Source organism: Felis catus, chromosome C2, assembly GCF_018350175.1.
Source record: "Felis catus isolate Fca126 chromosome C2, F.catus_Fca126_mat1.0, whole genome shotgun sequence".
Taxonomy (NCBI): domain Eukaryota; kingdom Metazoa; phylum Chordata; class Mammalia; order Carnivora; family Felidae; genus Felis; species Felis catus.
In genome coordinates this window covers 114,077,378-114,100,872 of record NC_058376.1, presented here as the reverse complement: position 1 = coordinate 114,100,872, position 23,495 = coordinate 114,077,378, and the positions used below count along the sequence as shown (strand labels likewise).

Here is a 23,495-nt window from a genome sequence, read left to right as displayed (position 1 = left end):
AGAGGAGATGGGATACTATTTTAGAAAAGACAGGGAAGACTTCTCTGAGGACACTTTGAACAGAGAATAAACAGGAGTGAAGGGAAAGGGAGAACACTGCAGCCAGAGGAAGAGAACTACATAGGTCTTGAGACAACAGTGTGACATATTCAGGGAACAGTAAAGAGCTTGTGGCCAGTATGGTAGTGGGGTGGAGGAAGAGTGATTAGAGAGGAAGTCAGAGATAGACGGGGAGCTAGATCGTGCCAGGACAAGGACTTGTGATTGTATCATGTGATGCTGTAACTTGGGTGGGCTTTGAGCATTAGAATGACCTGCTCAAAGTACTGTGGCAAAGGATCCTTTATGCTGGTGAATGGAGAACAGACTAGGGATTGATAGTGAAGCAGGGAGAGTTCATATGGGATGTGCCAGGTGAGAGGCAGATGCTGCCCGTTTAACCAGCCATCATGAAATGAACAAAGGCTTTGTGGTATTTGTTATTTAGCATGTATTTATTGGGAGCCCAGTCTGTAATAAGCACTATATGAACACTGGGGATATAATGGTGAGTAAAAGACAGTCCATCTCTTCACAAAGCTAAGAATCTATAACTAATGCTAGTTAATATTCTGTGTTGAACTGTTTCAGGGGAAAACTGTTCTGAATTTACTCTTAAAAACCAAATCAGAAAAGAAAATATTTCTCTGTTCCTCTAACGGAGTACTTACTTACATAATGGCCACAAAGCAGTGAAATAATGAGGTTCCAAGTTGGGTAGGAGTTACTGTCATGCCTATGGCTTCTGAGAAATCAGTGCATTCTTGAGTTACCTGAAGGTGAACTATTTTATTATTTCATGTCCAGGAATAGAGATCTCAAGGCCTGCATTGTAGCTTTGAGGTGGACTGAAGGGGATGGAGAGCCTGTAGGTTGGTTTGTATCATAGTACTCTTGATCTTTATCATTGGCCCGTAGCTCTGATTACTAGAACTACACCTTCAGTCCATTAACCTCTAACTGAAGAAGTCAGTGTCCTTTATACCAAGTGAGTTAACTGGAATTAAACTGACTTGGGATGGGCATATTGCACCCAATAAAAATCTGGTAATTTTCTATTTTAGATCTTACGAGCATGTATCACACCTATTATATAAAAGCAAGCAAATCATGTACTCTTCATCATTTAGTTCTCGGAACAACCAACTAAGGAAAGTACTGTCATGACCATTTATAAGGAAAATGAGACTCAGACAGATTACGTATAATACCTGAGGGTGCAAAGCCAGGTAAACATTATATATCAGGGCTGCAATGCAAATTCTTGACTTCTGACACTGTACTTGTAAATACTACCTACCCTATCTTTACTCTCCAGTTACTACCATTTCAAAATAAAATAAGTTGTCTCCTGACTTTAATCCTTCCCATTCCTCTTTTCTTGTCCTCTCCCCACCCCCAGCTGCACTTAATCTCCTTCCTAATTTACTATGTCAAAGAGAAAGAATTTTTTTTTTTTTTTTGAGGTGAAACTAATTTCCCAAAGTTTCAGGTCTACCAGCAGTATATGAGAATACTCACTTTATCATATTCTACAATAACCAGGTAAATTACCCATTTATATTTCTGTTCTTATAACTGTATGCACTTTTTAGAAGGACATTTAATGTATGATTTTTTTAAGTCACTTTTGCTGCACTGAGGGTTGTAATTAAATATTAGACCAATCTAGTTGATAGGCAAAAGTATCTAGAGGTGGGGTGCCTGGGTGGCTCAGTCGGTTAAGCGTCCAACTTCAGCACAGGTCACAATCTCACGGTCTCTGGGTTTGAGCCCTGCATCAGGCTCTGTGCTGACAGCCTGGAGCCTGCTTAAGATTCTGTCTCCCTCTCTTTCTGACCCTCCCCCATTCATGCTCTGTCCCTCTCCATCTCTCAAAAATGAAAAATCGTTAAAAAAAAAAAAAAAAAGTATCTAGAAGTAATTCTGCTATATGTAAAAGTAATGCAGGCCCAGTGCATCCTCCACTTTAACTCCAAGGGTGCCTGAAGCTGCTCAAGTTAATTTCTTTTATATGAGGGAAAAACACGCAACTACTTAGGGATATACATAATTTGAGTTTGTTGATGTTGGCTCTGGAAGGGTGTTGCAAATCTTGATCTTCTAGGGGCCTGAAAAGGAATAATGAAAAAAGAATAACAATACCTTTAGTACTTAATGTAAGTACTTGAAGTCTGGCACAATATTTATCATTATCAAGTCCCTTTAATTTTGCCTTTTAACTTCAAGATAATGACAAATCTTTTAATATGCTCCTGTATCCAGAAAGATCTTGGGTATAACTCCAGTTTACCTGCATAATGCAATCAAGTTAAAACCAAGTAAGATAGGGAAGACAGGGAAACTTAGGTTTAAAAAGAAAATCACTCGGGGGCACCTGAGTAGCTCAGTCAGTTTTATCTCAAGGTTTGTGAGCTCAAACCCTGCACTGGGGAGCCTGCTTGGGATTCTCCCTCTCCCTCTGTCTCTCCCCCCTCCCTCAAAATAAACAAACATTTAAAAAAGAAAAAAAAAATCACTCTCAAAATGGAATTTGGCCAATGCTTAAATTTGGATTTTAAACTTGTTATATGGATTTATGGCCTCTAAGGCACTTTTTATTCTTATCCTTAATTAGTGAAGTAATTCATGAACACATTTCCAGAAACAAAGTTGCCAGTGTCCTGCTCTTTCCTTAAGTGGAGTCATTTGTTTTCTTACTGTGCACAATCACATTTCATCATCAGAACACATAAAGAATGTGTGTTCTTAAATTAAAATTTAGAATATAGCTGCTCTTTTGTAGCATCCTAGAAAGGTTTGTAAAAATATGAAGCCATGGAGACAGAAATAAACTATCTTTGCTCCTTTTCCATATGGGCCAATATGAAGGAAAAAAGTGCTCTGGCTTATGAATTGGAAACATTTTTATTTCTAATTAAGTGACAGGTTAAGAGTATTTCTTAAACGCTTGCTCTTTTTACATTGTGAATCAAAGGGGATTATTTAAATGTGAAATTCTAAGTAGATGTGCTAGAAGACAATACAGGCCTAATGGTTAAGACCATGGATGGACTTTAGTCTGACAGACCTGTGCTGGCATTCTGGATCACCATTTATTGGCTGTGTGACCTTGTGCAAGTTTCTTAACCTCTCCATATACTCCTTCACGTGTAAATGTGACTGACAGTACCTATATTTCATAAGGGGGGGGCGGGGCGGGAGAAAATTTAAATCAATATGGAAATCAGTATGTTAAATGCTTATAACACAGTGCCTGGCACACAGCACTTGGTGGCAATTATTATAAAAACAAAACCTTAAGTAAAAATCATAAATATTAGTGTTATAAAAATTCAGTGATTAAACATTTCCTTTATGATGAAAAAAAAAAAAGATTGCCAAAATCATGAAGCAGCTTAAAAATATGTAACTTTGTAAATACTACACGTGAAGTTTCTTTCCGAAAGTAGCCCCTAAGTTTGAGCTGGTTGTATTTTTGCTTTAAAATGTTTTGGTTACCACGAGACTTGACATTTAAAGGGGAGAAAAAAAAAAGGACTATTTGTCATGCATGTTCTAGCATATCCTAATGGTTTTGACAAAGTACACATAGATGTTAGAAAGAAAAAAAAAATCCCAATCGTTGCCATTTTCTCACAGTTGTAAATACAACTATGGATGACTGAAAACACATAGAGCACTTCTATGGGTACTCACCACTCTAGTGAGTCACAGCACCAAACCATGCAAGTCTTGAGAATTCTTGTAGGCTTAGAATGTAGTAGAAATGCTAACTGTAGGGGAATTTATAATATTTTGGAAATATCTGCCAAACAAAACAAATTTGGCATTTGCCAGTTTTCCATAGGCATATTCTGGAATCCCACCCACAGAAACCACACTTGAGGCCGTGGCACTAGCGGTATCTGTGAGGTTAGTCAGTACTCTCATAGTTGACCATACTTTGGGGATGTGATCACCTTGCTTTCTCACTGACCTTCACTTGGCAGCTCTTTCAGAAGTGTTTGTGCTGATTAACACTTAAGTGATTTAAATATCAAGTTAGCCACTTCTAACACACATAATAGTGTTTTAGTTGTTTTCTTGCTTCTGAAGCAGCCAACTTCCTTTTGGCTCTTTACTACTCATTATTGCCCTCAAAAATAGCTCTTCAATTGAAATTGTGGTTTCCTGGCCCATTCGGTTAATGTATTTCTCCCAAGTCTATAACCAAAAGACTGGTTACTACACACCATGTTTCAGAGCAGATGAAAAATCCTTGTTTTCACTTAATCCTTCTACTAAACATTTGAGGCAGTCTCCATGCGAGCTGTCTCCCCTGCAGTCAGTATGTGAAGGAGCCTGATCCCCAAGACATAAACTTTAAGTTACCAGACACTTGTGCCTTATAGCTTCATCATTGAGATTTTCCAAGATAGGTGTAAAAAGCAAAGTATATTATTTCAGGGACTGGAAAAAAGCAATACGGCATTTTAAAGCAGAATGTGTAAAAGTGGAGCAATACTCAGTTTTATAGTTTTTTGTTTCTTTAACCTATCAACTGAGACATGCTTAATTTTTATGACTACATTTAACTGCCTTTACTGTAACCTTAAAAATATTAGTTCCTTTGTCCAGGGCTTAAAAATAATCAGGAAGAATTCTCAAGCAAATCTGGGTTTAAAAATATTTTGTCCTGTTCTTTTGTTCAGAATTCTTGGGAACTGGTACGGAGGAGAAGAGAACAGAAGATAAAATTCAGTTTACTTGCTAGAAAGAGCGTTCATTTTTTTCTTTACTGGTAAAGTAGGGAATAAGTGGCAAGGTATTTTCTCTTACACAACAGTAATTTTTGCTTTGAAGCTCATGAACCCAATGGTACATCTTCCCTGGGCAAGTTATTTAAAATGTTTTTGTTATTATCTCTCATGAAACCTGTATGTGTTTAGCCCTAAATGTTCACTCTTGTATTGTTTACTTAAGGAAACATATTCTAGTTGACTTAAGCCTTGGTCTATTTTGTTATTAAACTGAACAATTAAGTTTTGTATCAATTTGTATGTGCTATAGCTAATCTCAAACTAGCTCATTTTTTAGCCATCTCTAGAAATGGGGATTCCTCTTTCTAGATCTAATGTTATGTCCAAATGTTTCTGTCACAACATGGCTAAATGCAGGTCACCACTTAACTTTTGTGTTAGTTTGTTCACGAACGAAAGGCCAGTGTGGTTGAAGCATGTGTGAAGGGGTGGTAAGGCTGGTGTGAGAGGAGATGGGGGTCAGATAATATACAGTTTTATGAAGGTCATAAGGAGCTCAGATTTAATCTAAGTGAGATGGGGAACCATCTAAATGAAACTGACATGATGTGTTAAAAAATAAATCACGCTGGCCGCACCAGAGAAAAACCACAGGCAGCAGAACAGGAGGTAGACTAGAGGCTCTTCTAGTAATCCAAGCTATTGGCCCAGAGTAATTGTGGAAATGGAGAAGGGGACAGATTCAGGACATGTTTTACAGATAAAGATTTACAGGACTTAGTGACAGATTGAATATAGGCTCTAAGGAAAAGAGACATTCAGGGCACGCCAGGCCTGATCAGCAGTTCATGCCACCGCAATGGCTGCTTTAAGTCTATGCGATTCCTATTCTGATGGGTCATTGCCTTTGCTGTATTTGATGATCCAAGGTTTTGGAGAGAAACAAGGAAGAACAGATTTACAGGAGGAAAAGCAAAGTTCTATTTATAGAACATTTCCAGACTGATGGGACTTTAAAAGAGCATTCATGCAATTTTTCTAAAACATTATTCAAGTAATAATAATGCCAGAAACATTCTAGACAGAAAGGTTTCCATACTGTTTCAAATAACAGACATGAATCTCATCCCTCCTGTAACTTAACATCTATCCACTAACGATTTAGCAAAGTCGCTGTCACTTGACAAAACCTGGAGAGGCTTTGGTTTCTCAACTTCTGTGCTACTGGCATTTATATGGGATAAGCCTTTCTGTGAGGGGCTGTCCAGAGCATTGTGGGATGTTTAAGCAGCATCCCTGGCCTGCTAGATGCCAGCAGCACCATCTCCCTGTTGTGAAAACCATAAATGTCTACAGATGTCACCAAATGTCCCTGGGGGGAAGAATCCTAGCCAGTTAAAAACCAGTGGTTTACACTAAGCAAAATTTTATAGCATGGTGCGGACAGTAACAAAACAAACATTTATTACCACTTGTAAAACCCTTTTATGCTACCAGTACCGAGGACAAATTGGTTATTTTTTAAAAACCTGCTAAAGTTATAAACCATACAAATAAATGCCTCAAATTTAACTTTAAGTTACAGATAAAGCCACTGAACAGTTATTTGCTGTTGGGCCACGGTCTTGAGTAGGAGTCCACTGACTGGATTTCTAGGTTGTCATGGTACATGATGCATTTCCTACCATTTTTAGTTTCAGACATTTTAAAATGGGGCAAAACTGGATTCTGCTTTCATTCTTTTTATCAATACATAAATTTGTCCAATCTCTTACATTTCTCACCCATACTTCATATAATCTCATTTTGGCTGGCGAGGAGGTGGGGGAGCAACAGCTTTTATTATAAGGGTTCTTAATAGTCACCCTAGCTTGTCAAATAAAACCAGTCTTTTATACTCACAGTTCAAGAACTGCTGAATATTTCATTAAATTGCATAATTACCCTATGTGATACAACAGATTCAATGACCACTGCTCATACCTCTCTTTAGGCACACAGCTCATCTGGTGTGACAGAAGCACACGGTTCTATTAGAGAGCAGCCTCCTCCCAGTACACCAGGTCATGAGTAGAATTCCTATCCAGCCAGTTTTATCAGGGGGCGATTTGTACCAAACACTATGTAAAATATTCTTGTGTTAGTTCTTTTAATCCACAATCCTAAGACACAGGTATGTTAATATGTTTGTTTTGAGAATACTGAAACATGGAGATGTATCTTGCACTAGGTTACAGAGCTAATAAATAAAATTTTTATGATGAAAACCCCCAGCATTCTCACGTGTGCTTTACCATTTCATCACAAGTCCAAGGCCAGGGGGGTTAGTTCTCTACAGAGCACTGGGCTCCAGTCTGGTGCACCATCACAAACTATACTGCTGAGTCTTGACCCATCATCTTATAATTCCATCTCCTGGAACAATTCAGAGGACTGATAGGAAAGCTAAGTGACTCTGAAGTATCAAGTCCGTATATTTAGGGCTAACTCCAATACTGCCTGTATTAATTTCCTATTGCTGTGGTAACAAAGTACCATAAACTTAGTGACTTAATCTCCCCCTCCATCTTCCAAAGCCAGTAACATAGCCTCTCCCTGACCATTCATCCAGTCACATCCTCCTGACTGTGAACTTTTCTGCCTCCCTCTTGCACTTTTATGGACCTCTGTAATTAATCTGGGCCCACCTGGCTAATGCAGGATAACCTCCCTATCTTAAGAAAATGAGGCTTAGAGCCTTGGGGCACAGCTCTGGACCAGTCCATTCCTGTTCAGTTATATTAACTGTATCATTTTCTGAAAAATGTGTGGCATTTTATAAGGAAACAAATTGTGAGGTGTTTCACTTCAGAATAAATACTAAATCATTGGTTCCATCTCCGTAACACAGTGAATTAAATAACACAAATCACATCTTAAAAGTCATTTATAAGAGGTATTGGCTATAGGAAGTTATTCCTTAGTTTATAATAGCAAGGAGATGGTCAATTAAATGTCAGTACAATTCTACAAAATCAGTATGTTTGGCACAAATAATTCTTCCAGATACAATGATGGCCTTATAAATAAATTTAGTAATATTAGAACTTAACCTCTGATATTTTTAACCCTGTAGTTTAGCTTCTGTAATAGATGTTTCCAATGATACTTTTCTAGATAGCAGAGTTTCCTTTAGATTTTAGGCCATGTGTTACACAACTTTTGCCCTTGTTGTCTTTATTTTTAAAAATGAAGTATCTGAGGACTCACATATGATAATAAAGTACAAGCAGAATATCCTATTACTTTTTGCTGAAGATCCAACAGGAATTTATTAGATCTTCAGCAAAAAGTAATAGGATATTAGATACACGAAGACAGAATATACATAAAATTGGTACTAAAAATCCAATGTTTAAAACTGTTGTAATGGTGTGAATTTCCGAGAGCAAAACCTGAGACAAGGAGTAAGATGCAGGGGATTTCTTGGGGAAATAACCTCAGGAAGCAAGAGTGAGGGAGTGGGGAAGAGTGAGGGAATGATAAATGAAGTGGGTCTTACTGAGCTAGTTACCTCTGTGGACGGCAGGGTCTCCATCCCCCAGAGTCCCTCTGAGGAGCCATGTGCTTCAGAATCGTCCCTCTGAAGAAGACTGAGGCCTTTATCCACCAGATTACCTCCTCTAATGGTAACTAGAACCGTTTGATGGGCACTAAAATTTAAAGTTTGATATGAGAAATCAGTGATGACTGAATTGCTTATTAAAACCATCCTCCATGTAAATGGATCAAATGTATAATTACAGATATAGTGGAGTCCTTTACTCTTTTAATAGTTTGATCTTTGAGCTTAATAGTTTTAATAGTTTGAGATGCATATAATCGGTCTCACCGAATTCCACAAAGTTTTAACACAGAAGCTTGTTATTTGTTATAAAATGCATTTGATACTTGATTCTGTGGTAACTAAGTTTAAAACACTGAACAAAAAATAGTGTTATTAAAGCTTTCTTTTTAGAACTTCTCCTGAATGTACAATTTTAAACGACTAAAGGATGTTAAAGGGATTGATCTAACTATCATTCCCTTTATGGGTCATGTTCATCCAGACTATCCAGACAATGGCTTTATTTCTGATCTGCCTTCCAAGGTGAAGGCAGATGAATCTATCTTTTGTTCCCTGGGATTTTTAAATTTGCACCTATCGTATATACTTAATGGAAAACACCGAATTGAAAACAGTCACAGGGGTCACTGCCACTACCGACTCAACTTCAAAAGTTGCTGTATGTAAGACTGCTAATTTCTTTAAAACCAAGTACACATGAATTCCAAAAAGAGCTATTAATAAATCTTCGTGATTTCTAAAGGTAGTAACTTCAAATAAGAAATTAAAAGGGCAGCAGTATTAATAAACACCATTTAGTGAATACCTATGTGCCTGGCCTTTTGCTCACTCACAAACCTGCAAGGTAGACAGAATCTCTTTACAGATAAAAGAACTGGGTATCAAAGACTAACCTGCCAAACATCACAAAGCTAGTAAATCTTGGAAAGGAGATTTGAAGCTTAGTGTCTCATTCCAAATGTTTTTCCACTAACATATTAAAAAAAACACTTGAGTATGTTCTGTTTCCATTTTTACTTTAAAAATTACCCAGACTTTAAGAAATCTAAAGAGTAAAATTTTGTTGTCTTTGTGTATTTCAAAACTCGCATTTGAATAGTCCTGTGAAACACTACTACGATGATTCTTTTAAAAATAATCTTTTCCAAAGTTAAGGTAAACAAACTTGACATCCATTTTTAATTTCTTATTTTAGGTAAAAGGTTAATTATTTAAATTAAAACTTCAGGTTCCTGAACTTAAAGCAGCTCCCTGATGTGACAGGAAACAAGACAAAGGTATCATTTACAGATCAAAAGGTCAATCAAAAGACATTTAAAATAACTGAAGAAGACCTCACTTTAAGAATTTGAAAGTTCTCTACCTCTTTTCATTAATTTTATTTACTACTGTCTGTCATAGGAGATGAATATGATGTATGTGCCATTTGTTTGGATGAATATGAAGATGGCGACAAGCTCAGAATCCTTCCTTGTTCCCATGGTATGAATAATTACATACTGCTTTGAGTTTACACGTAATTTGTATTTAGGCTCAGTATTAGAGGAGGAGACAAAAGAGTTATTGGTACACTATAGGCCAGGTCTTTTAGTAATTAGTGGTGTCATTAAAGGATGGAGGTAGATTTATAAAAATTCACAAACTTTTCCTCTCTTGTCCATACATGATACTTATAGATCAGAAGAACGTGAATAAACATGGCAAGAAATTAAAAATGTAATGTTCTCAACCACAATATACTATCTAAAAGATGTGTATTTTGCTTTAACAGCTTATCACTGCAAGTGTGTAGACCCCTGGCTAACTAAAACCAAAAAAACCTGTCCAGTCTGCAAGCAAAAAGTTGTTCCTTCTCAAGGCGACTCAGACTCTGACACAGACAGTAGTCAAGAAGAAAATGAAGTGTCAGAACGTACCCCTTTACTTAGACCTTTGGCATCTGTCAGCACCCAGTCATTTGGGGCCTTGTCGGAATCCCGCTCACATCAGAACATGACAGAATCTTCAGACTATGAAGAGGATGACAACGAAGATACCGACAGCAGTGATGCAGAAAACGAAATTAATGCACATAGTGTTGTAGTCCAGCTGCAGCCTAATGGTGAACGAGATTACAACATAGCAAATACTGTTTGACCTTCAGAGGGTGATTGGGTTATTTCCTAATAAATGTTTATTTAGGTATATAATTTTTTTGCTCCCTTCAGAGATTCCTGTAGAAATAACTTATTTTTTAGTATTCTATCAGATTACTGAAGGTTTTTTTGATCTGGTATTTATCTGCAGGAGTATACTTCATTTCACTGATAACTAGTAATAGACTGGTGCCGTAACTCAAGCATCAAATCAACTCTTCTTTTGGAATGAACTATAGCCAAAACATTTAAAAAAAAAAAAAATTCCTCCGTATAGCTTGCGGTTAAGACCTAGATCACAGTATGCAAATGTTTCGTGTTTTACACACAAGGTCAATGCTGTGGCCACCTAGCATGAGCTAATAAGCAACTTCCATTTGCATAAAGTTTACCTAGAGTTGTTGAGTTGGAATATATTTGTTTTTGTATTTTCCCAAATTACCATCACTCATAGGGGTAACAATTTAGTATTTTTCCTTCTATCAGCGCCACAAAGAAACTCAATGCTGTCTTTTTTCTTTCTATTCCCAAGTAGTCTTATCCTGACAGGAATGATCTGTACTAGTGCAGATTTCATAGGTTTGTTTTTTCCCCCTGCCAAGGTTTTAAATACTATAGTGTTATGTATGAATTTGATTCATCAGCTAAAGTAACATGTCTCTGGACTTGACTTACTGAATTTCAGTATCCTTAAGGGTTTTGTGTTATGATCAAAAAAGAAAATGCTGTATAAAAATACCAAACTTCAGCAACTGTTAATACTCTGTTACTACAGATCATACCTCTTAACAAAGAGCATCTTATGCTAATTAGCCCTGCTAAACTATGTACAGAGGAAATTGTTCAAGTATTGGATTTGAAAATAATTGCTTATGTTTAACAGAACTAATGATGTATTTAAATAATGTATTATGAAAAGCTAAATTATATTATACATCACTGTAACTATGTAGAAAATATAGACTTATGTATAATCAAAATGCTAAGAATTTTTATATGGCCTTGTATGAAGGGAGTTTGAATGTTAATAAACACGTTTTCCACTTTAAGAAATGGCAAATATTTGTTCTACTGTAATATTACCCACATTAGCCTTATTTATATGCACAGTGCTACAAAGGCATAATAATTAAGGTAATTTAGGTCAGATAAAACCACCACCTTAGAATTCTATACAAGGTAACTGCTCACAACCAATTGGGGACCCCCCCCCAAAAGTTAAAACTGCCACCAAAATTCATTCCAATAATAGTGTACATTATGGTACATTATTGTAATTATGGTACATCCTTACAGTAGACTTCTATACAGCCTTGAAGTAATAAATATCTGGATCAAGCTATATTGACATGAAAAATTTTTAGTCAACAAAACGTATCAGAAAATACTAAGGATACAATGTATAGGAGTCTAATGTGAAAAAAAAAATTAAGTTTAAAAGAAATGTAACACAACTGGGGAAATTTTACTTTCTGAACTTCTTTTTGAAAAAATAATTTAAAAAACAGTCATTTCCACATAGGAAAATAAAAGGCTGAATTCGGTATCCACCGACACCAGGTCATCTCACCCCCAACCTCCTTTTACACACAGAACTGAGAAACAGATTGTCGGTTTATTATAGTAGTGAAGCAGAGCTTTGGAATTTGATGTACTTGCACAGTCCTGACCTTTCCAAACCTGTTTGGTCATTTGTACAATTTCGTTGAACCTAAGGTAGGGTATGAAGACAGAACACTGCACTATCTGCCACATGAATACAAAATAGATTTTATAATTTTTAAGGTAAATAATAAAAATATACCTAAAACCGTTTTTTAAAAGGGAAAGTTAAAAGTGACTATAACATGTACTATTAAATGTTGTATCCCTTCAGTCCTTAAACTACAGATCCAAGACTTGGTTCCTTTCAACTTAAGTCTTGGGGGTTTTTCTGAGGAAAAATTGCCCTCCTTTTTAAAATCTCCAACTGTTACTTTTAGTGGTCAAAAAAAAAAATTATAAAGTGTCAATTAACAACTGTCTAGGATTGTTACTAGTTTTCTTAATATTCATTGAAATTTCTCATAATTTCTTCTTGGTGGAACTATATAGCTTTTTAAATAAGACATTAAATAAAATTAAATCTAATTTCTATTAAAAAATACTTTCCTAATTTAAAACTTTTCTGATTGTATGAAAGTATAGTTACATGGAAACTTACCGCAGAGATGAATTTATCTTGATATTTTGCCTTCAGAAATACCTATGTAAAATACATGTATACATTATACACTGTATGTGTTTACACTGTATGCAACATGTTTATTACCTCATTATTGAACATTTATCGGTGAGCATTTTCTCATGTTATTCAATGACTGTTTTATTCTCTGGACATAGAATAATTTATTCAACCCATCACTCTGAAAGTTAAATCTTGCAGTTTTCCAAGTTTAGTTATTTTAAGTAATTTGGTGTGATGGGCATTCTGGTATACAAATTTGTATAGCCCCATTTTCTTAGGCTAAGTTCCTAGAAGTATAAAGATACATGTATACATTTTCGTAAGTGTTTTTTGTGGGTAGGGGCCAATGGCTAGTTTCATCATTTACTATTTTAGTGACACAGTTGCCCTCTCTCATTTTCTACTCCCCTGCCAACACCAACACACACATCCCTTCAACCTACTTATAGGTTCATTAAGGGTTTCATAGTTTTGGTCACTGCTTTCTAAATAGTTACCCTAACAGTTCTTTACAGTGTCATTACTTTTATAGTATTACTACTGTCAAATATCAAATCATCACAACCCAACCACCCAATTTTCTTTTGACCCATCTTTTGTTCATAACTGGGATCTTAACAGGTGAAGAAATTGAAGTTTTTTATTTTCAATTTCAAGACATGCCCAACTACCAAAGTAGCCCCAAACTCCTTATCTTCCATACTTTTATTTCCCTGTATATACTAATTCAGAACTAATGCCCAACACTATCAAAAGAATTTTTAATTATGAACAGTATATTTTAAGTAACGCAGAAATTCCCATTACCTAACCCATTTCTCAAAGGGTAGCATACAGGCCACTTAAAATCAATCAGACTGACCTGGCAATTATTTCTAAAGGGACTTCCAGAGCCCAGAATCTGCATTACAACCAGCTCCCCAGTTTTCCTTAGACCCCCCAACTTTTGAGCATTCCTGCTCTGAGCTTGACAGTTCATAACCAGTATTAAACATTTGCTAAACTTGAATACATCCCAGGGACCTTATGACCTATAAAATTAAACATGACCATTACGTAGTCATAGTTAACAGGTCACTCCAAAGCCAGACACTGCAGGAATACCCCAATTATCTTACATGCTGCCTAAGGAAGGTCTTGTCTTATGGGAGTCCCAGCTGCTTGACTTCAGCAATGCCAATAGAGCTTTCAAAGCTAAATAAGTCACATGACAGTTCAACACAGAAGAATCCACAATGCAGAAACCCTTCTTGGCACTGGGCTCCTCATTGCTCACTCACTAGATTTCACATCTAGAGACCAGCAACAAGAAAAAAAATATTTAATTTCTAGTAGGCAAGTCAATTTTCCTCTCACAAACCCAAAGATGGCTAAAAGCCTTTAAAAACAAAACAAAAAAACAGATAAAAGCCCATTAAGAAGAAATTCCCAGGCACTCATTTTATCTATAATAAATAGTACAGGATATGGAATGCTTAGGCCATAAGCTCAATTTTAAGACTTTATGCTTGTAACAGAGCCTGGCCTATTCTGTATATTCCAATGTGTCAAAAATCAACTGTAACAATAAGACAACAATTTACATAAACAACAGGAGTCTAGAATATTTGGTTGGAATAAATTTATTTCATCTGTCTGTAAACAAGGTGTTTAATAGTTATGGCATTTTTTTAAATGCATATTAAATCAGATGAGTTAGACTGTATCCCAGATGTAACAAAGTGCAGGGAAAGAAATGGACAAATCAGCAACAAGATTTGTTTTTAAATCTGTACATTATCCACAAGGCCCAAACAATAGAAGCAAATACTAGAATGTCCCTAAAGTAGTGCCATTCGAAAGAAACCTTTAATAGGTCAGTTAAAATCCATCTCACAATAGCAACAGTTCATTTTAACAATAGTATGGCACAGAACACATATGAAAAAAATTTATCACAAGACAGCCAAGTCCACAATAATGCAACTTCATATAAAAACTCAAGCTGCAAATAAAAATTGGTCCTATGAAGAACAAACTGGACACACTCCAGATGGTTATGTTGGGATACCTAATGTCCATAATGGCAGCCTTTTACAATTTTACTAAAGAATAGAGCTGGTGTGCAAAGAAAAAGGAACAAAAATCTGAGCTATTGCAATGATGGAATGTCCCTGGGGATTCGATCTGTATGGTTACTGTAAGGTCGTGGGAGGAAGTGCCTTTTGCTCTTGTTTTGCAGTTGCACTCTTCATATAGCTTGTAGACAAAAGGTCTGTCTCTACTCAAGTGCAACAACAATACTAAAAGCAAACTACTGCAGCTTTCAATAGCTCATCAACAAAAGGGATATTACTTGGTTAAATAAACCAGGCAATGCATAAAAGATGGAAGCAAACCAAATACCTATGTGCAAAGGGAGAAGGGTGGGAAAAGAGGAGTGAAGGAAAGATGCATGCACTTTTTCCTCCCAACCATGCGCTACAAAAGGAAGACTAAATGAGCTAAGTAAATGCTCAAAGTGCTGAAAAGACATTGATCAAATTAGAGATTGTACAACCGGCACCTTGCTTAATATTAACTTATTTTAGTTATCAATATCCCATTAATTGCTAAGACAAAGTGATGCCCAACTTGGCATGCCCCCTCCCCCCGAATTTCAAGGTATCATGCAAATCATTATTGTGCTGCAATTATGTTGCCAGATAAGGGTTGGTTACATACAGTGGTTAACATACAAATGATCCATTGGGTAAACAGGAATCGCGACATTAGAAAATAGGTAAAGAAAAATTAGCTACCATCTACAGTCTGGTAGCACTGTGACCATAATTGGGGTGGTGATGAAGACAGTTGCTAGGTAGATGGGGAGAGGCTGCTTACACATCAGACCTCCTCAGGTATAAAGCGAGTTCATATGCTTTCTTGTTAAGTGTGCCTCCGTGGACACCTTCCTTTCCCATGACTATAACCAATGCTGGAGTACACAGGGAAACAAAACAAAAGTGAACAGAATTATTTAAGGGGGGGGAGGGCAGAAAGAAAGACACCTTTCCCCACCAACAGAGGGATACAAAGGAGACACAGGTTCATACCCCATCACCCTGCATTGCTAATAAAATTTCCAGAATTAAGACTCAAGCTTACAGCTAGGAAAGTTTAAGAGCAATTTTACCCTAATACTTAACAGTCTGCCTAGCAGCTAGAACCCAGAGTCTCTCAAGTATTTTGCCATTGAGTATGCCTTCTTATTCAATCCGCCTCCATGGACCCCTTCTTTTCCCATTACAAAGACCAAGACTGAAAGAGAAAGAAGAAAAGTGTTTCAAAAGAAGTGTTAATCAAGAGAGTCACATAAGTTTTAGCAGACAGAACCCCGATTAATAAGTTAACATTAAGTTAGTTTTCCGTGAACTGTCAGGCACTGAAGTCATCTAGGTCTCCAAAAAGGAGAACTTTCAAACTAGTAATACGCTAAAAACACTGTTAACTGCATCTTGGAAGTCCAATCAGTGCAGCTCCAGTGCTCTATAAAAATATTTTTACACTAAGAAAAAAAAATGTGTGATCATTTATATTCTATTTTAGGGCAAAAAACTTCTAGTTAGTATGGCAAATTATCAGAACGGCCCCCAAAATGTAAACTTACAAAACTCAGGTGATAATTTACAAAATTCTCCCCAACTTTAACAGGCTTCATTAAACACAAACCATTAAGTCTTACCACTGAGACTCAATGTGTCTATTACTTCCAGAGGAAAACCAAAACCAAATTTTAAATAGCATTTTCAAAGCCATTCAGAAAAGACCAAGTAAAAAATACTTAAGGCTTGTGCTTACTGATATGCTCATTATGCTTTGCTTTTGAGTTGAAAATCCTAGAACAGGTTTACTATTTCCAACAACAGGTTCTTCTATGATGCAATTCAGAGGTCTATCCCCAAAATACATGCAGAAGTCAGATTTTATACTTGCTACCACTAGATGTCAGTAGTGCTGTAGAGTATAAAAATCTTATTCTGGTTTTATGTCACATGGTTAATACTTCTTTTTAACATATTTATCTGAAGTCAACTAATGTTTAGAGATTTGTCTACTACTTCAGTTATCTAATTTTCCTACAGAAAGATACTTTAAGTGTCAACTCACACGAAAACAACAGTAACCTTTAGGATAATCACAAGGAGTTGGTAGAACCACTGGGGCAAATAATAGCTACTCAGAGTAGCTTCAAGTTCATTCACATGGTAGATTTGGTTTTAAAATCAGCTGTGCCAATTCTATCTGAGGCTACACAGCCCTCTTAATTTACAAAATATTTACACAGGTTAATACATTTAAATGTATTTGTAAATCAATTACATGTCATAGTAAACCTCAATTTTGGAAGTTTTTTCCAAAAACGTAGTGAGACATAGTGAAACAAGAATTTCTGCAACGTTGAAAACAGTCAGGAAGCACCAGAACTTCTGGACCAAGTGTATAAATGAAATATAATTTCCTACTTTTCAAATTTAAATCACAGACACGCTCTGTCTTTGAAAATATTCTAGTAAATAGGCAGCTTACTACAAAACCTCATTCTAATTATTTTGATCTTCCCCAGCAATGTTTCAAATAGAAACATGAGCAAATGTTCATTTTTCCTTTTTTATGCTGAGCAGTGAATAATTAAAATGCAAGAAAAGAAAGAGATGCAAAGGTGAAAGACTAAAATGCACTGAAGTAACCAAACAATATGAACAGTGTAACAATCTGGATGTGCCGTAAGATTATCATTCGACATGTGAAGCAGTTTAAAAGGCAAATTTGGATTTTCAGTTTACTAAAGCTGAAACTGAAGAGTTGATGTGAATATTCTATTGTAAAGTCAGGATCTCAGAGGCTGAGCTGTATATGCAGCTGCTGTAGAGTAGGTAAGTCTAAAAGCAAGGGAGTGCCCCCCTTCAGTGCTGGGCAGTTCACAAAAACCACCTTAATAGCCATTATGGACTAACACTTTTATTCAAAATGTTAAGGAAACTGCTTAATAAGTTGTAGCGTGCAAATTTTAACCAAAAGAGTATTGTGCTTACCTCTACCAGCTCTGCCGACAGCAACGTTGTATGTTGGCTCCCCACCTTGACTCTTTGTCCGGATGTCCATTGTGCAGTCACCATCGACGTATAGGCTATCTCTGATCACTGAGCACTTCTTTGCGCCAAGAGTCAAACCGTTGGTAAAGAAACCTTCCCGGTCTTTTCCTACAATCATATCTATTTCTACTGGCTGCCCCCGCCAATGGGAAAAAAGAAAAAAAAAAAAGAAGAAAGAAAAGAAAAAAAACATGAAATTGTAATCAATTCCTTTCAGGCCTCCATTTGGTGGAAAAACTTTGCCAAGATTGTACTACTACTATACTACAAGACATTCACATCTCACTAATGTAAAATCAAGTTTGTCTTTTCTAAAGAATTACTTAATCCTATAGGACTACATGTTTTGTAACAGTTAAATTTCACAGTTAACAGCGTACCAACTAAAGACCAGTCGATGCAAAGAGAATCTATGTAACTGGCAGCTGACACCAGATAAACTGTAAACTTGAGATTCAGAAACTGTTTCAAAGTCAGATGGTACCTAAGATAGTTATGTAATGGTAAAAATTCACCTATAAACTTTTAACAACTGCCTGTCAATCATATTCGGTCACATTACAGTTATGCTGCATCAAACTTAAAAGTTGCTTGGAAGCCTCTTGAAAAAATGTCCATGCCTAACAGACCTTCCTACTCTGCTTTAAATGACTTGAAATATCCCCGCTCCCCGCCCCCCCCCCCCCATAGTATGAACTTCAAACCTTGGACCTCAGCGCATTGACAAATTCATATTTCCCTCTTTATTTTTCTAACCACTCTCCTTTTCCTCTGCAACTTCCCTTCCCCTCCCACCTCAGTAATCAGTTTTCTTGCTGGGCAAATGCAAAGAGGATTTTGCTGGTAGCACCGCAGTAGGTAATGGTTTTAAAAAAGAGAGAGAAAATGGAGGGAGACTGGGAAAGAAACTGAGGTAGCCACCAGAACCGGAAAGGAGAAAACGTGCACGCTAACATTCCGTGAATAAGAAGGAAGGCGTCGCCCCCATCAGAACTGCAGAGTCATAGCAGGCCCCAGCCATTTCCAAGCACACTCCCGCAATCTTCCCAGCCAGGCAGCGGGAACTCACACACAAAGACAAGAGGACTGCAGAAAAAAAGTTGATCACCAGACAGATGGCAATTCTCCATGAGAACTGTGGTCCACTGCGGTTATAGGGGACCTTAAAGTATTAGCATCAAGGACGGAGTTCTACCCAGATCTTGAACCACGTTAAGTAGTACAGAATAATTAGCAGCACCCATAATAGGGAGCCTGAATTTTGGCGTTTGAGGGGAGGGGAGCGTGGAGCTAAGAAATTAAGGGAATACCCCTGTATTTGTCACAACCGTCACAATTTTAAAAAGGCCCTTGTGCGGAAAGAGGCAAAACAATAAAGCAGCACTGGAGGTTTAGTAACATTTCCCAAACATGTGGCAACCAAGTCAAAGCAAGCCTTCAAGTCACAAGAAAACCAGGCACTGTGAAGCATAATCTGCATTAGTTCCTTTACTACCTTCACCAAAGAGGGAGGGACTTGGAGAAGTGAAGTGTCCCCTCGGCCTTCACAGATTATTGAAAGCCCCATAAAGGCACCCCCCCCCTTTTTAGAGCTATGTTGCGTAATTGGGGATAACGGTGTATCAATGAATCTCCATAGGAGGAGGAGAGAAATCAATGGCAGTTCGCCATCTTGGAGAATTAAAAAAAAAAAATCCTATGGAACCAGAGCTGAAGTCGAGATTCACGAATCCACCTACGTTGTCGGCGTACATTTCTCTCAAGACCCAGAGGCCTGGACACCGGCAAACCTACGCAAAGTCGCTGCGAGGATCCCGAGGGCCGGGCAGCCGCCGCCTCCCACAGCCCGCGGCGCGGGCGGCGCGCTGTCCGCGGAGCAAGGGGCAGCCCGGCTGCCGGAGGACCCCCGCCCGGGCCCGGCGCGCTCCGGCCCCGCACCTCCAGCCCCCGCTTCCACCCCGGAACGTGCAAAGCAAACCTCAGGGCTTGCAAGGGACCAAAGAGAGCCGCACGAGGGGAAAAAAGCCGCCCCCCCCCCGCCCCAACCGGTGCGCGCCCCCTCCCCCAGCTTCACGGACAGGCACTGGGAACGCAGGGGGCGCCTAAGCAGTCAGGGAGCCCGGGAGCCGGGAAGCCAGGCCGCCGCCCCCGCCGGTCAGCGCAGCCCCGGGAGAGGGGGCGTCCCCGGGCCTCGGCCTCCCCGCCCGCCCGGCAGCCGCATCCTCGGCGCCGACCGCCCACCACACCTGCCGGCGCGGCCGTCCGTGGCCCCACCGCCGGCCGGCCCCGCTCGGGTCCGGGAATGGGAACGGGAACCCGGACCGCCACCGGTCCTCACCGTAATGCTCTGGAAGACGCCCCCGGCCGTGGCTGCCCAGACGTATTTGGCGTCGCAGTAGCCGACAATGGCGGCCTCCTGGCAGCAGCCATCGCACATCAGGTTATCCACGTAGCTCTGCCAACCGGCCATCTTCGAGCCCTTCGCACTGCAGCGGGGACGGCGAGGAGCAGCAGGCGCAGCGGCGGCGGCAGCGGGCGGCGGCGGCGGCGCGGGGGGAGGCGGGGCGGGGGCGGGGAGGAGGCGGCTCTGCGCAGGCACCGACCGCCCCCCTCCCCGAGGAGCTGCGGAGGGAGGACGCGGGGACGACGGTGAGGGACAAGCCGCGGAGCGCGCCCGGCCTGCCTGCCCGCCCGCCCGCAGCCGCGGGGCTGACTAACCAGCGGCGGGAGGCTGCGGAGCGGCAGTGCCGGCGACGACGGTGTCCGCGGCCGCTGCTCCTCACCGCGGCACCTTTCAGTCCTCCGCGGCCACGGCGGGGCGGGCGTGCGCGCGCTCGTGCGTGCGATCCTTCCGCGGCGCCCCGACTCGAAGGGTCCCGGGAAGGGAGGGGGAGGCTGAGGCGGGGGCGCGGAGGGATACCGCTCCGGGACAATCACGGCCGCCACGTGCGGCGGGGAGGTCGGGATGCTGTGGGGTCGCTGGCGGTGATGCCGTAGGCCCGCGGAGAGGGCGGCTCCCCCGTCGCGTTCGGCACCTCAGGGACAGGGGCGTCTGGGACGCCTCCAGTTCCCGCTGCTGGGCCACGATGCGCCTGTCTTCTGCGTCCGGTGGCTGGGCATGCGGAATTTTGAGCTCGGTGTTGGATTGCGGAGTTGCCCTGGTGATGGGATGTGGAGTGTTTACTCCTGTTCGCGTTGGGGGTGGCAGTGGCAAGGTCGCCCACGCTCGTCTCGGGCGTCCTCAATAGGATCCTCTTCCTTGGAGCCCCCTGCCCTTTGGCCATACTGGCAGCCGCGCGGGCGCGCCCCGGCAACCTGAAATCTGAGCTGCCGTTTGTGGCTTTCACGAACATTTCTGAGCTTTGGCAGTCTTTCATTGTTGCCGCTTTGGGGGTACCAGGGCCTCACATTCTGTGGATTCTTTGACAGTAAGAACTCCCTTAAGGCTGCTAATCACGTGTGGGTAAATTGCTCGTAAATTCCGAACAAGTAGCGACCTATGTAAACTATTGGTTAACTGGGAAAGTTACTGGTGGGTCAAAGAAATCGCTGAAAATAGAATTTAAAAACCCTAAGAAAGGGTTCCCTGGATGAATATGGTAATATTTTTTGCTATCCAAGGGTAAAATAATTGCAGCACCCAGATCTAAGAATAGGTTGTGTTTACAAGGTAGAGTCCCAGTGATTCTCTCCTCTCTTTAGTAACCTCTGGGTGCTTTGACTGAACGAGGAATTAGGAGACGTCTTATAATAATTTTAATTTCAGGTGAACAAAAACGATCTGCCAATCGAGGCAAAGAAGAAAGCTCATTTAAGACGTTGAAAAGTTGATTTTCAAATTTAAGGTTAACGCATAAGGGCACGATTTGTGGACACAGCTGTAGCTCATGAAAGAAGACAAAAGTGTTGCTAAGCAATCTAATTGATTCTGAAGTTTTGTATTTTTACTGCTGAAATCCCCTACCGCAAGGGAAGGGGTGGGGGATGGGGGTTGAGAAGCACAGTAGGAGAATCCCCACGTCAGGAACGTATCAGTTTGAGACCATTGTATCTTCTCATGTTCTGATGATACAGAATACCTGTGTGGTCTAAAATGTGTGCCAAATTGTTTTATTTTTGCAGGTGTGCTCCCACCTGATTTAGTTACACTTACTGCTTTACTACTTTGCCTCTTTGTGGTGGTTATTGATGGTTTTAATACTTCAATCTTAGCCATTTATCACCTGAGAAGTTAATGATACAGTGTGCTGATAGCACTGAGCTGGTCACTTTGTGAGAATTCACCAAGCTGTACAGTTGTGATTTGTGCTCTTAGTATGCATGTTATAATTCAATAAATTTAAACAGTAAAGGTGAGAAAATAAAATAACTTGAAGTATATTGAAATTGAGCTATTTATTCTACTCTGAAGCTTTTTTCTGAGATATCAATTCTAGAATATTATAGCAAGGGGTTAGAAATAACTACCTTCCATTTTTATTCTTTTATTCTTGTCTTTAAGCAGGAAAGGGATTAGACCAACTGAATTTTCTGGATATTCAAATCTCAAAAGATTCTAAAAAGATTTTCAAACACATCTATTGGGTAAAACATTCATAAGAATTTAGAATTTCTGGGGTCCCTGGGTGGTCTTAGTTGATTAAGCATCCAACTCTTGGTTTCAGCTCAGGTCATGATCTCACAGTTAGGGGGGTTGAGCCCCACTTCGGGCTCTGCACTGACAGTGCAGGGCCTGCTTGGGATTCTCTCTCCTGCTCTCTCTATCCCTCACCCAGCACACACACTCTGTCTCAAAACGAATAAACTTTAAAAAAAGAATTTAGAATTTCTATTATTTTTCCATATTTTAAAAAATTTACTACACCTTAAAATTACTGTTTTACTTTTTCAACATAGTGCTATTACTTTCCCAGAACTGCATACAGTAAAATCTATGAAAAACTTATTTTATGTAATAGACTGAGGTTTTACAGTTTAGGTTTTTAAATAATATGTTCAAAGAGAGTCTACTATCTGTTTCAAGTACAGACAGTCGTTATTATGGCTCAACTTAATGTTTTCAACTGTATCGTGGCAGGTAATCCATAGGCATTTAGCAGAAACTGTACTTCAGAGTTTGAATTTTGATCTTTCCCCAGGTTAGCGGTATACAGTGTGATACTTGTGATGCTGGTGCAGTCAGTCAACAGTCAGCTCCCAGTCAGCCCCGTGATCACAAGAGAAAACAACTGATACACTTGCAACCATTCTGTTTTTCACTTTCAGTATTCAATAAGTTACAGGAAGTATTCAATACTTCATTATAAAATAGACTGTGTGTTAGATGATTTTGCCCAACTGTTGGTTAATGTAAATGTTCTGAGCACATTTAAGGTTGCTAGGTTGAGCTATGACATGTGTAAGATCATACGTATATTAGGTATATTAAATGCATTGCTGATTTAAGATATTTCCAGTTTGCCATGAGTTTATCAGGATATAATCCCACTGTAAATTGAGGAAGATCTATACTATAATAAAATAATTTTGTACCTATTTTCTTTAGAACCAGCGTCCTAGCATGTTGCCTTATTTTCTGTTTGTACACCACGATCTGTTACAATTTCATATAAGTTGCTTACCACAATGTTA

At 39.4% G+C, this 23,495-nt stretch overlaps 2 protein-coding genes across 15 annotated transcripts in view; one reads left to right on the top strand and one right to left on the bottom strand.

The window, feature by feature from the left end:
• RNF13 (ring finger protein 13) overlaps positions 1-11,572 on the top strand; it is a 209,229-nt gene extending 197,657 nt beyond the window's left edge. For all 7 annotated transcript variants that reach the window (XM_045037444.1, XM_006936334.5, XM_019810575.3 and 4 more), the window contains 2 exons: positions 9,790-9,870; positions 10,160-11,572. In XM_045037444.1, the coding sequence (XP_044893379.1) occupies positions 9,790-9,870; positions 10,160-10,524 (446 nt within the window). In that variant the 3' untranslated portion in view covers positions 10,525-11,572. The remainder of the gene's footprint in view (positions 1-9,789; positions 9,871-10,159) is intronic.
• PFN2 (profilin 2) overlaps positions 1-20,556 on the bottom strand; it is a 98,660-nt gene extending 78,104 nt beyond the window's left edge. For 2 of the 8 annotated variants that reach the window (XR_006585411.1, XR_006585412.1), the window contains exons 1-3: positions 20,203-20,556; positions 17,805-17,997; positions 12,727-12,768 (exon numbers count right to left, since the gene is read on the bottom strand). Coding sequence is in view for 6 of the 8 variants with exons in the window: in XM_023260463.2 (XP_023116231.1) it covers positions 15,932-16,029; positions 17,805-17,997; positions 20,203-20,334 (423 nt within the window). In the remaining 2 variants the exon portion in view is untranslated. Of the gene's footprint in view, positions 1-470; positions 10,484-10,656; positions 12,235-12,726; positions 12,769-14,356; positions 16,030-17,804; positions 17,998-20,202 lie in introns of those variants that run through there. The other 6 variants (XM_045037449.1, XM_045037450.1, XM_045037451.1 and 3 more) reach the window with 6 other exon arrangements.
• Positions 20,557-23,495: the final 2,939 nt, after the last annotated feature.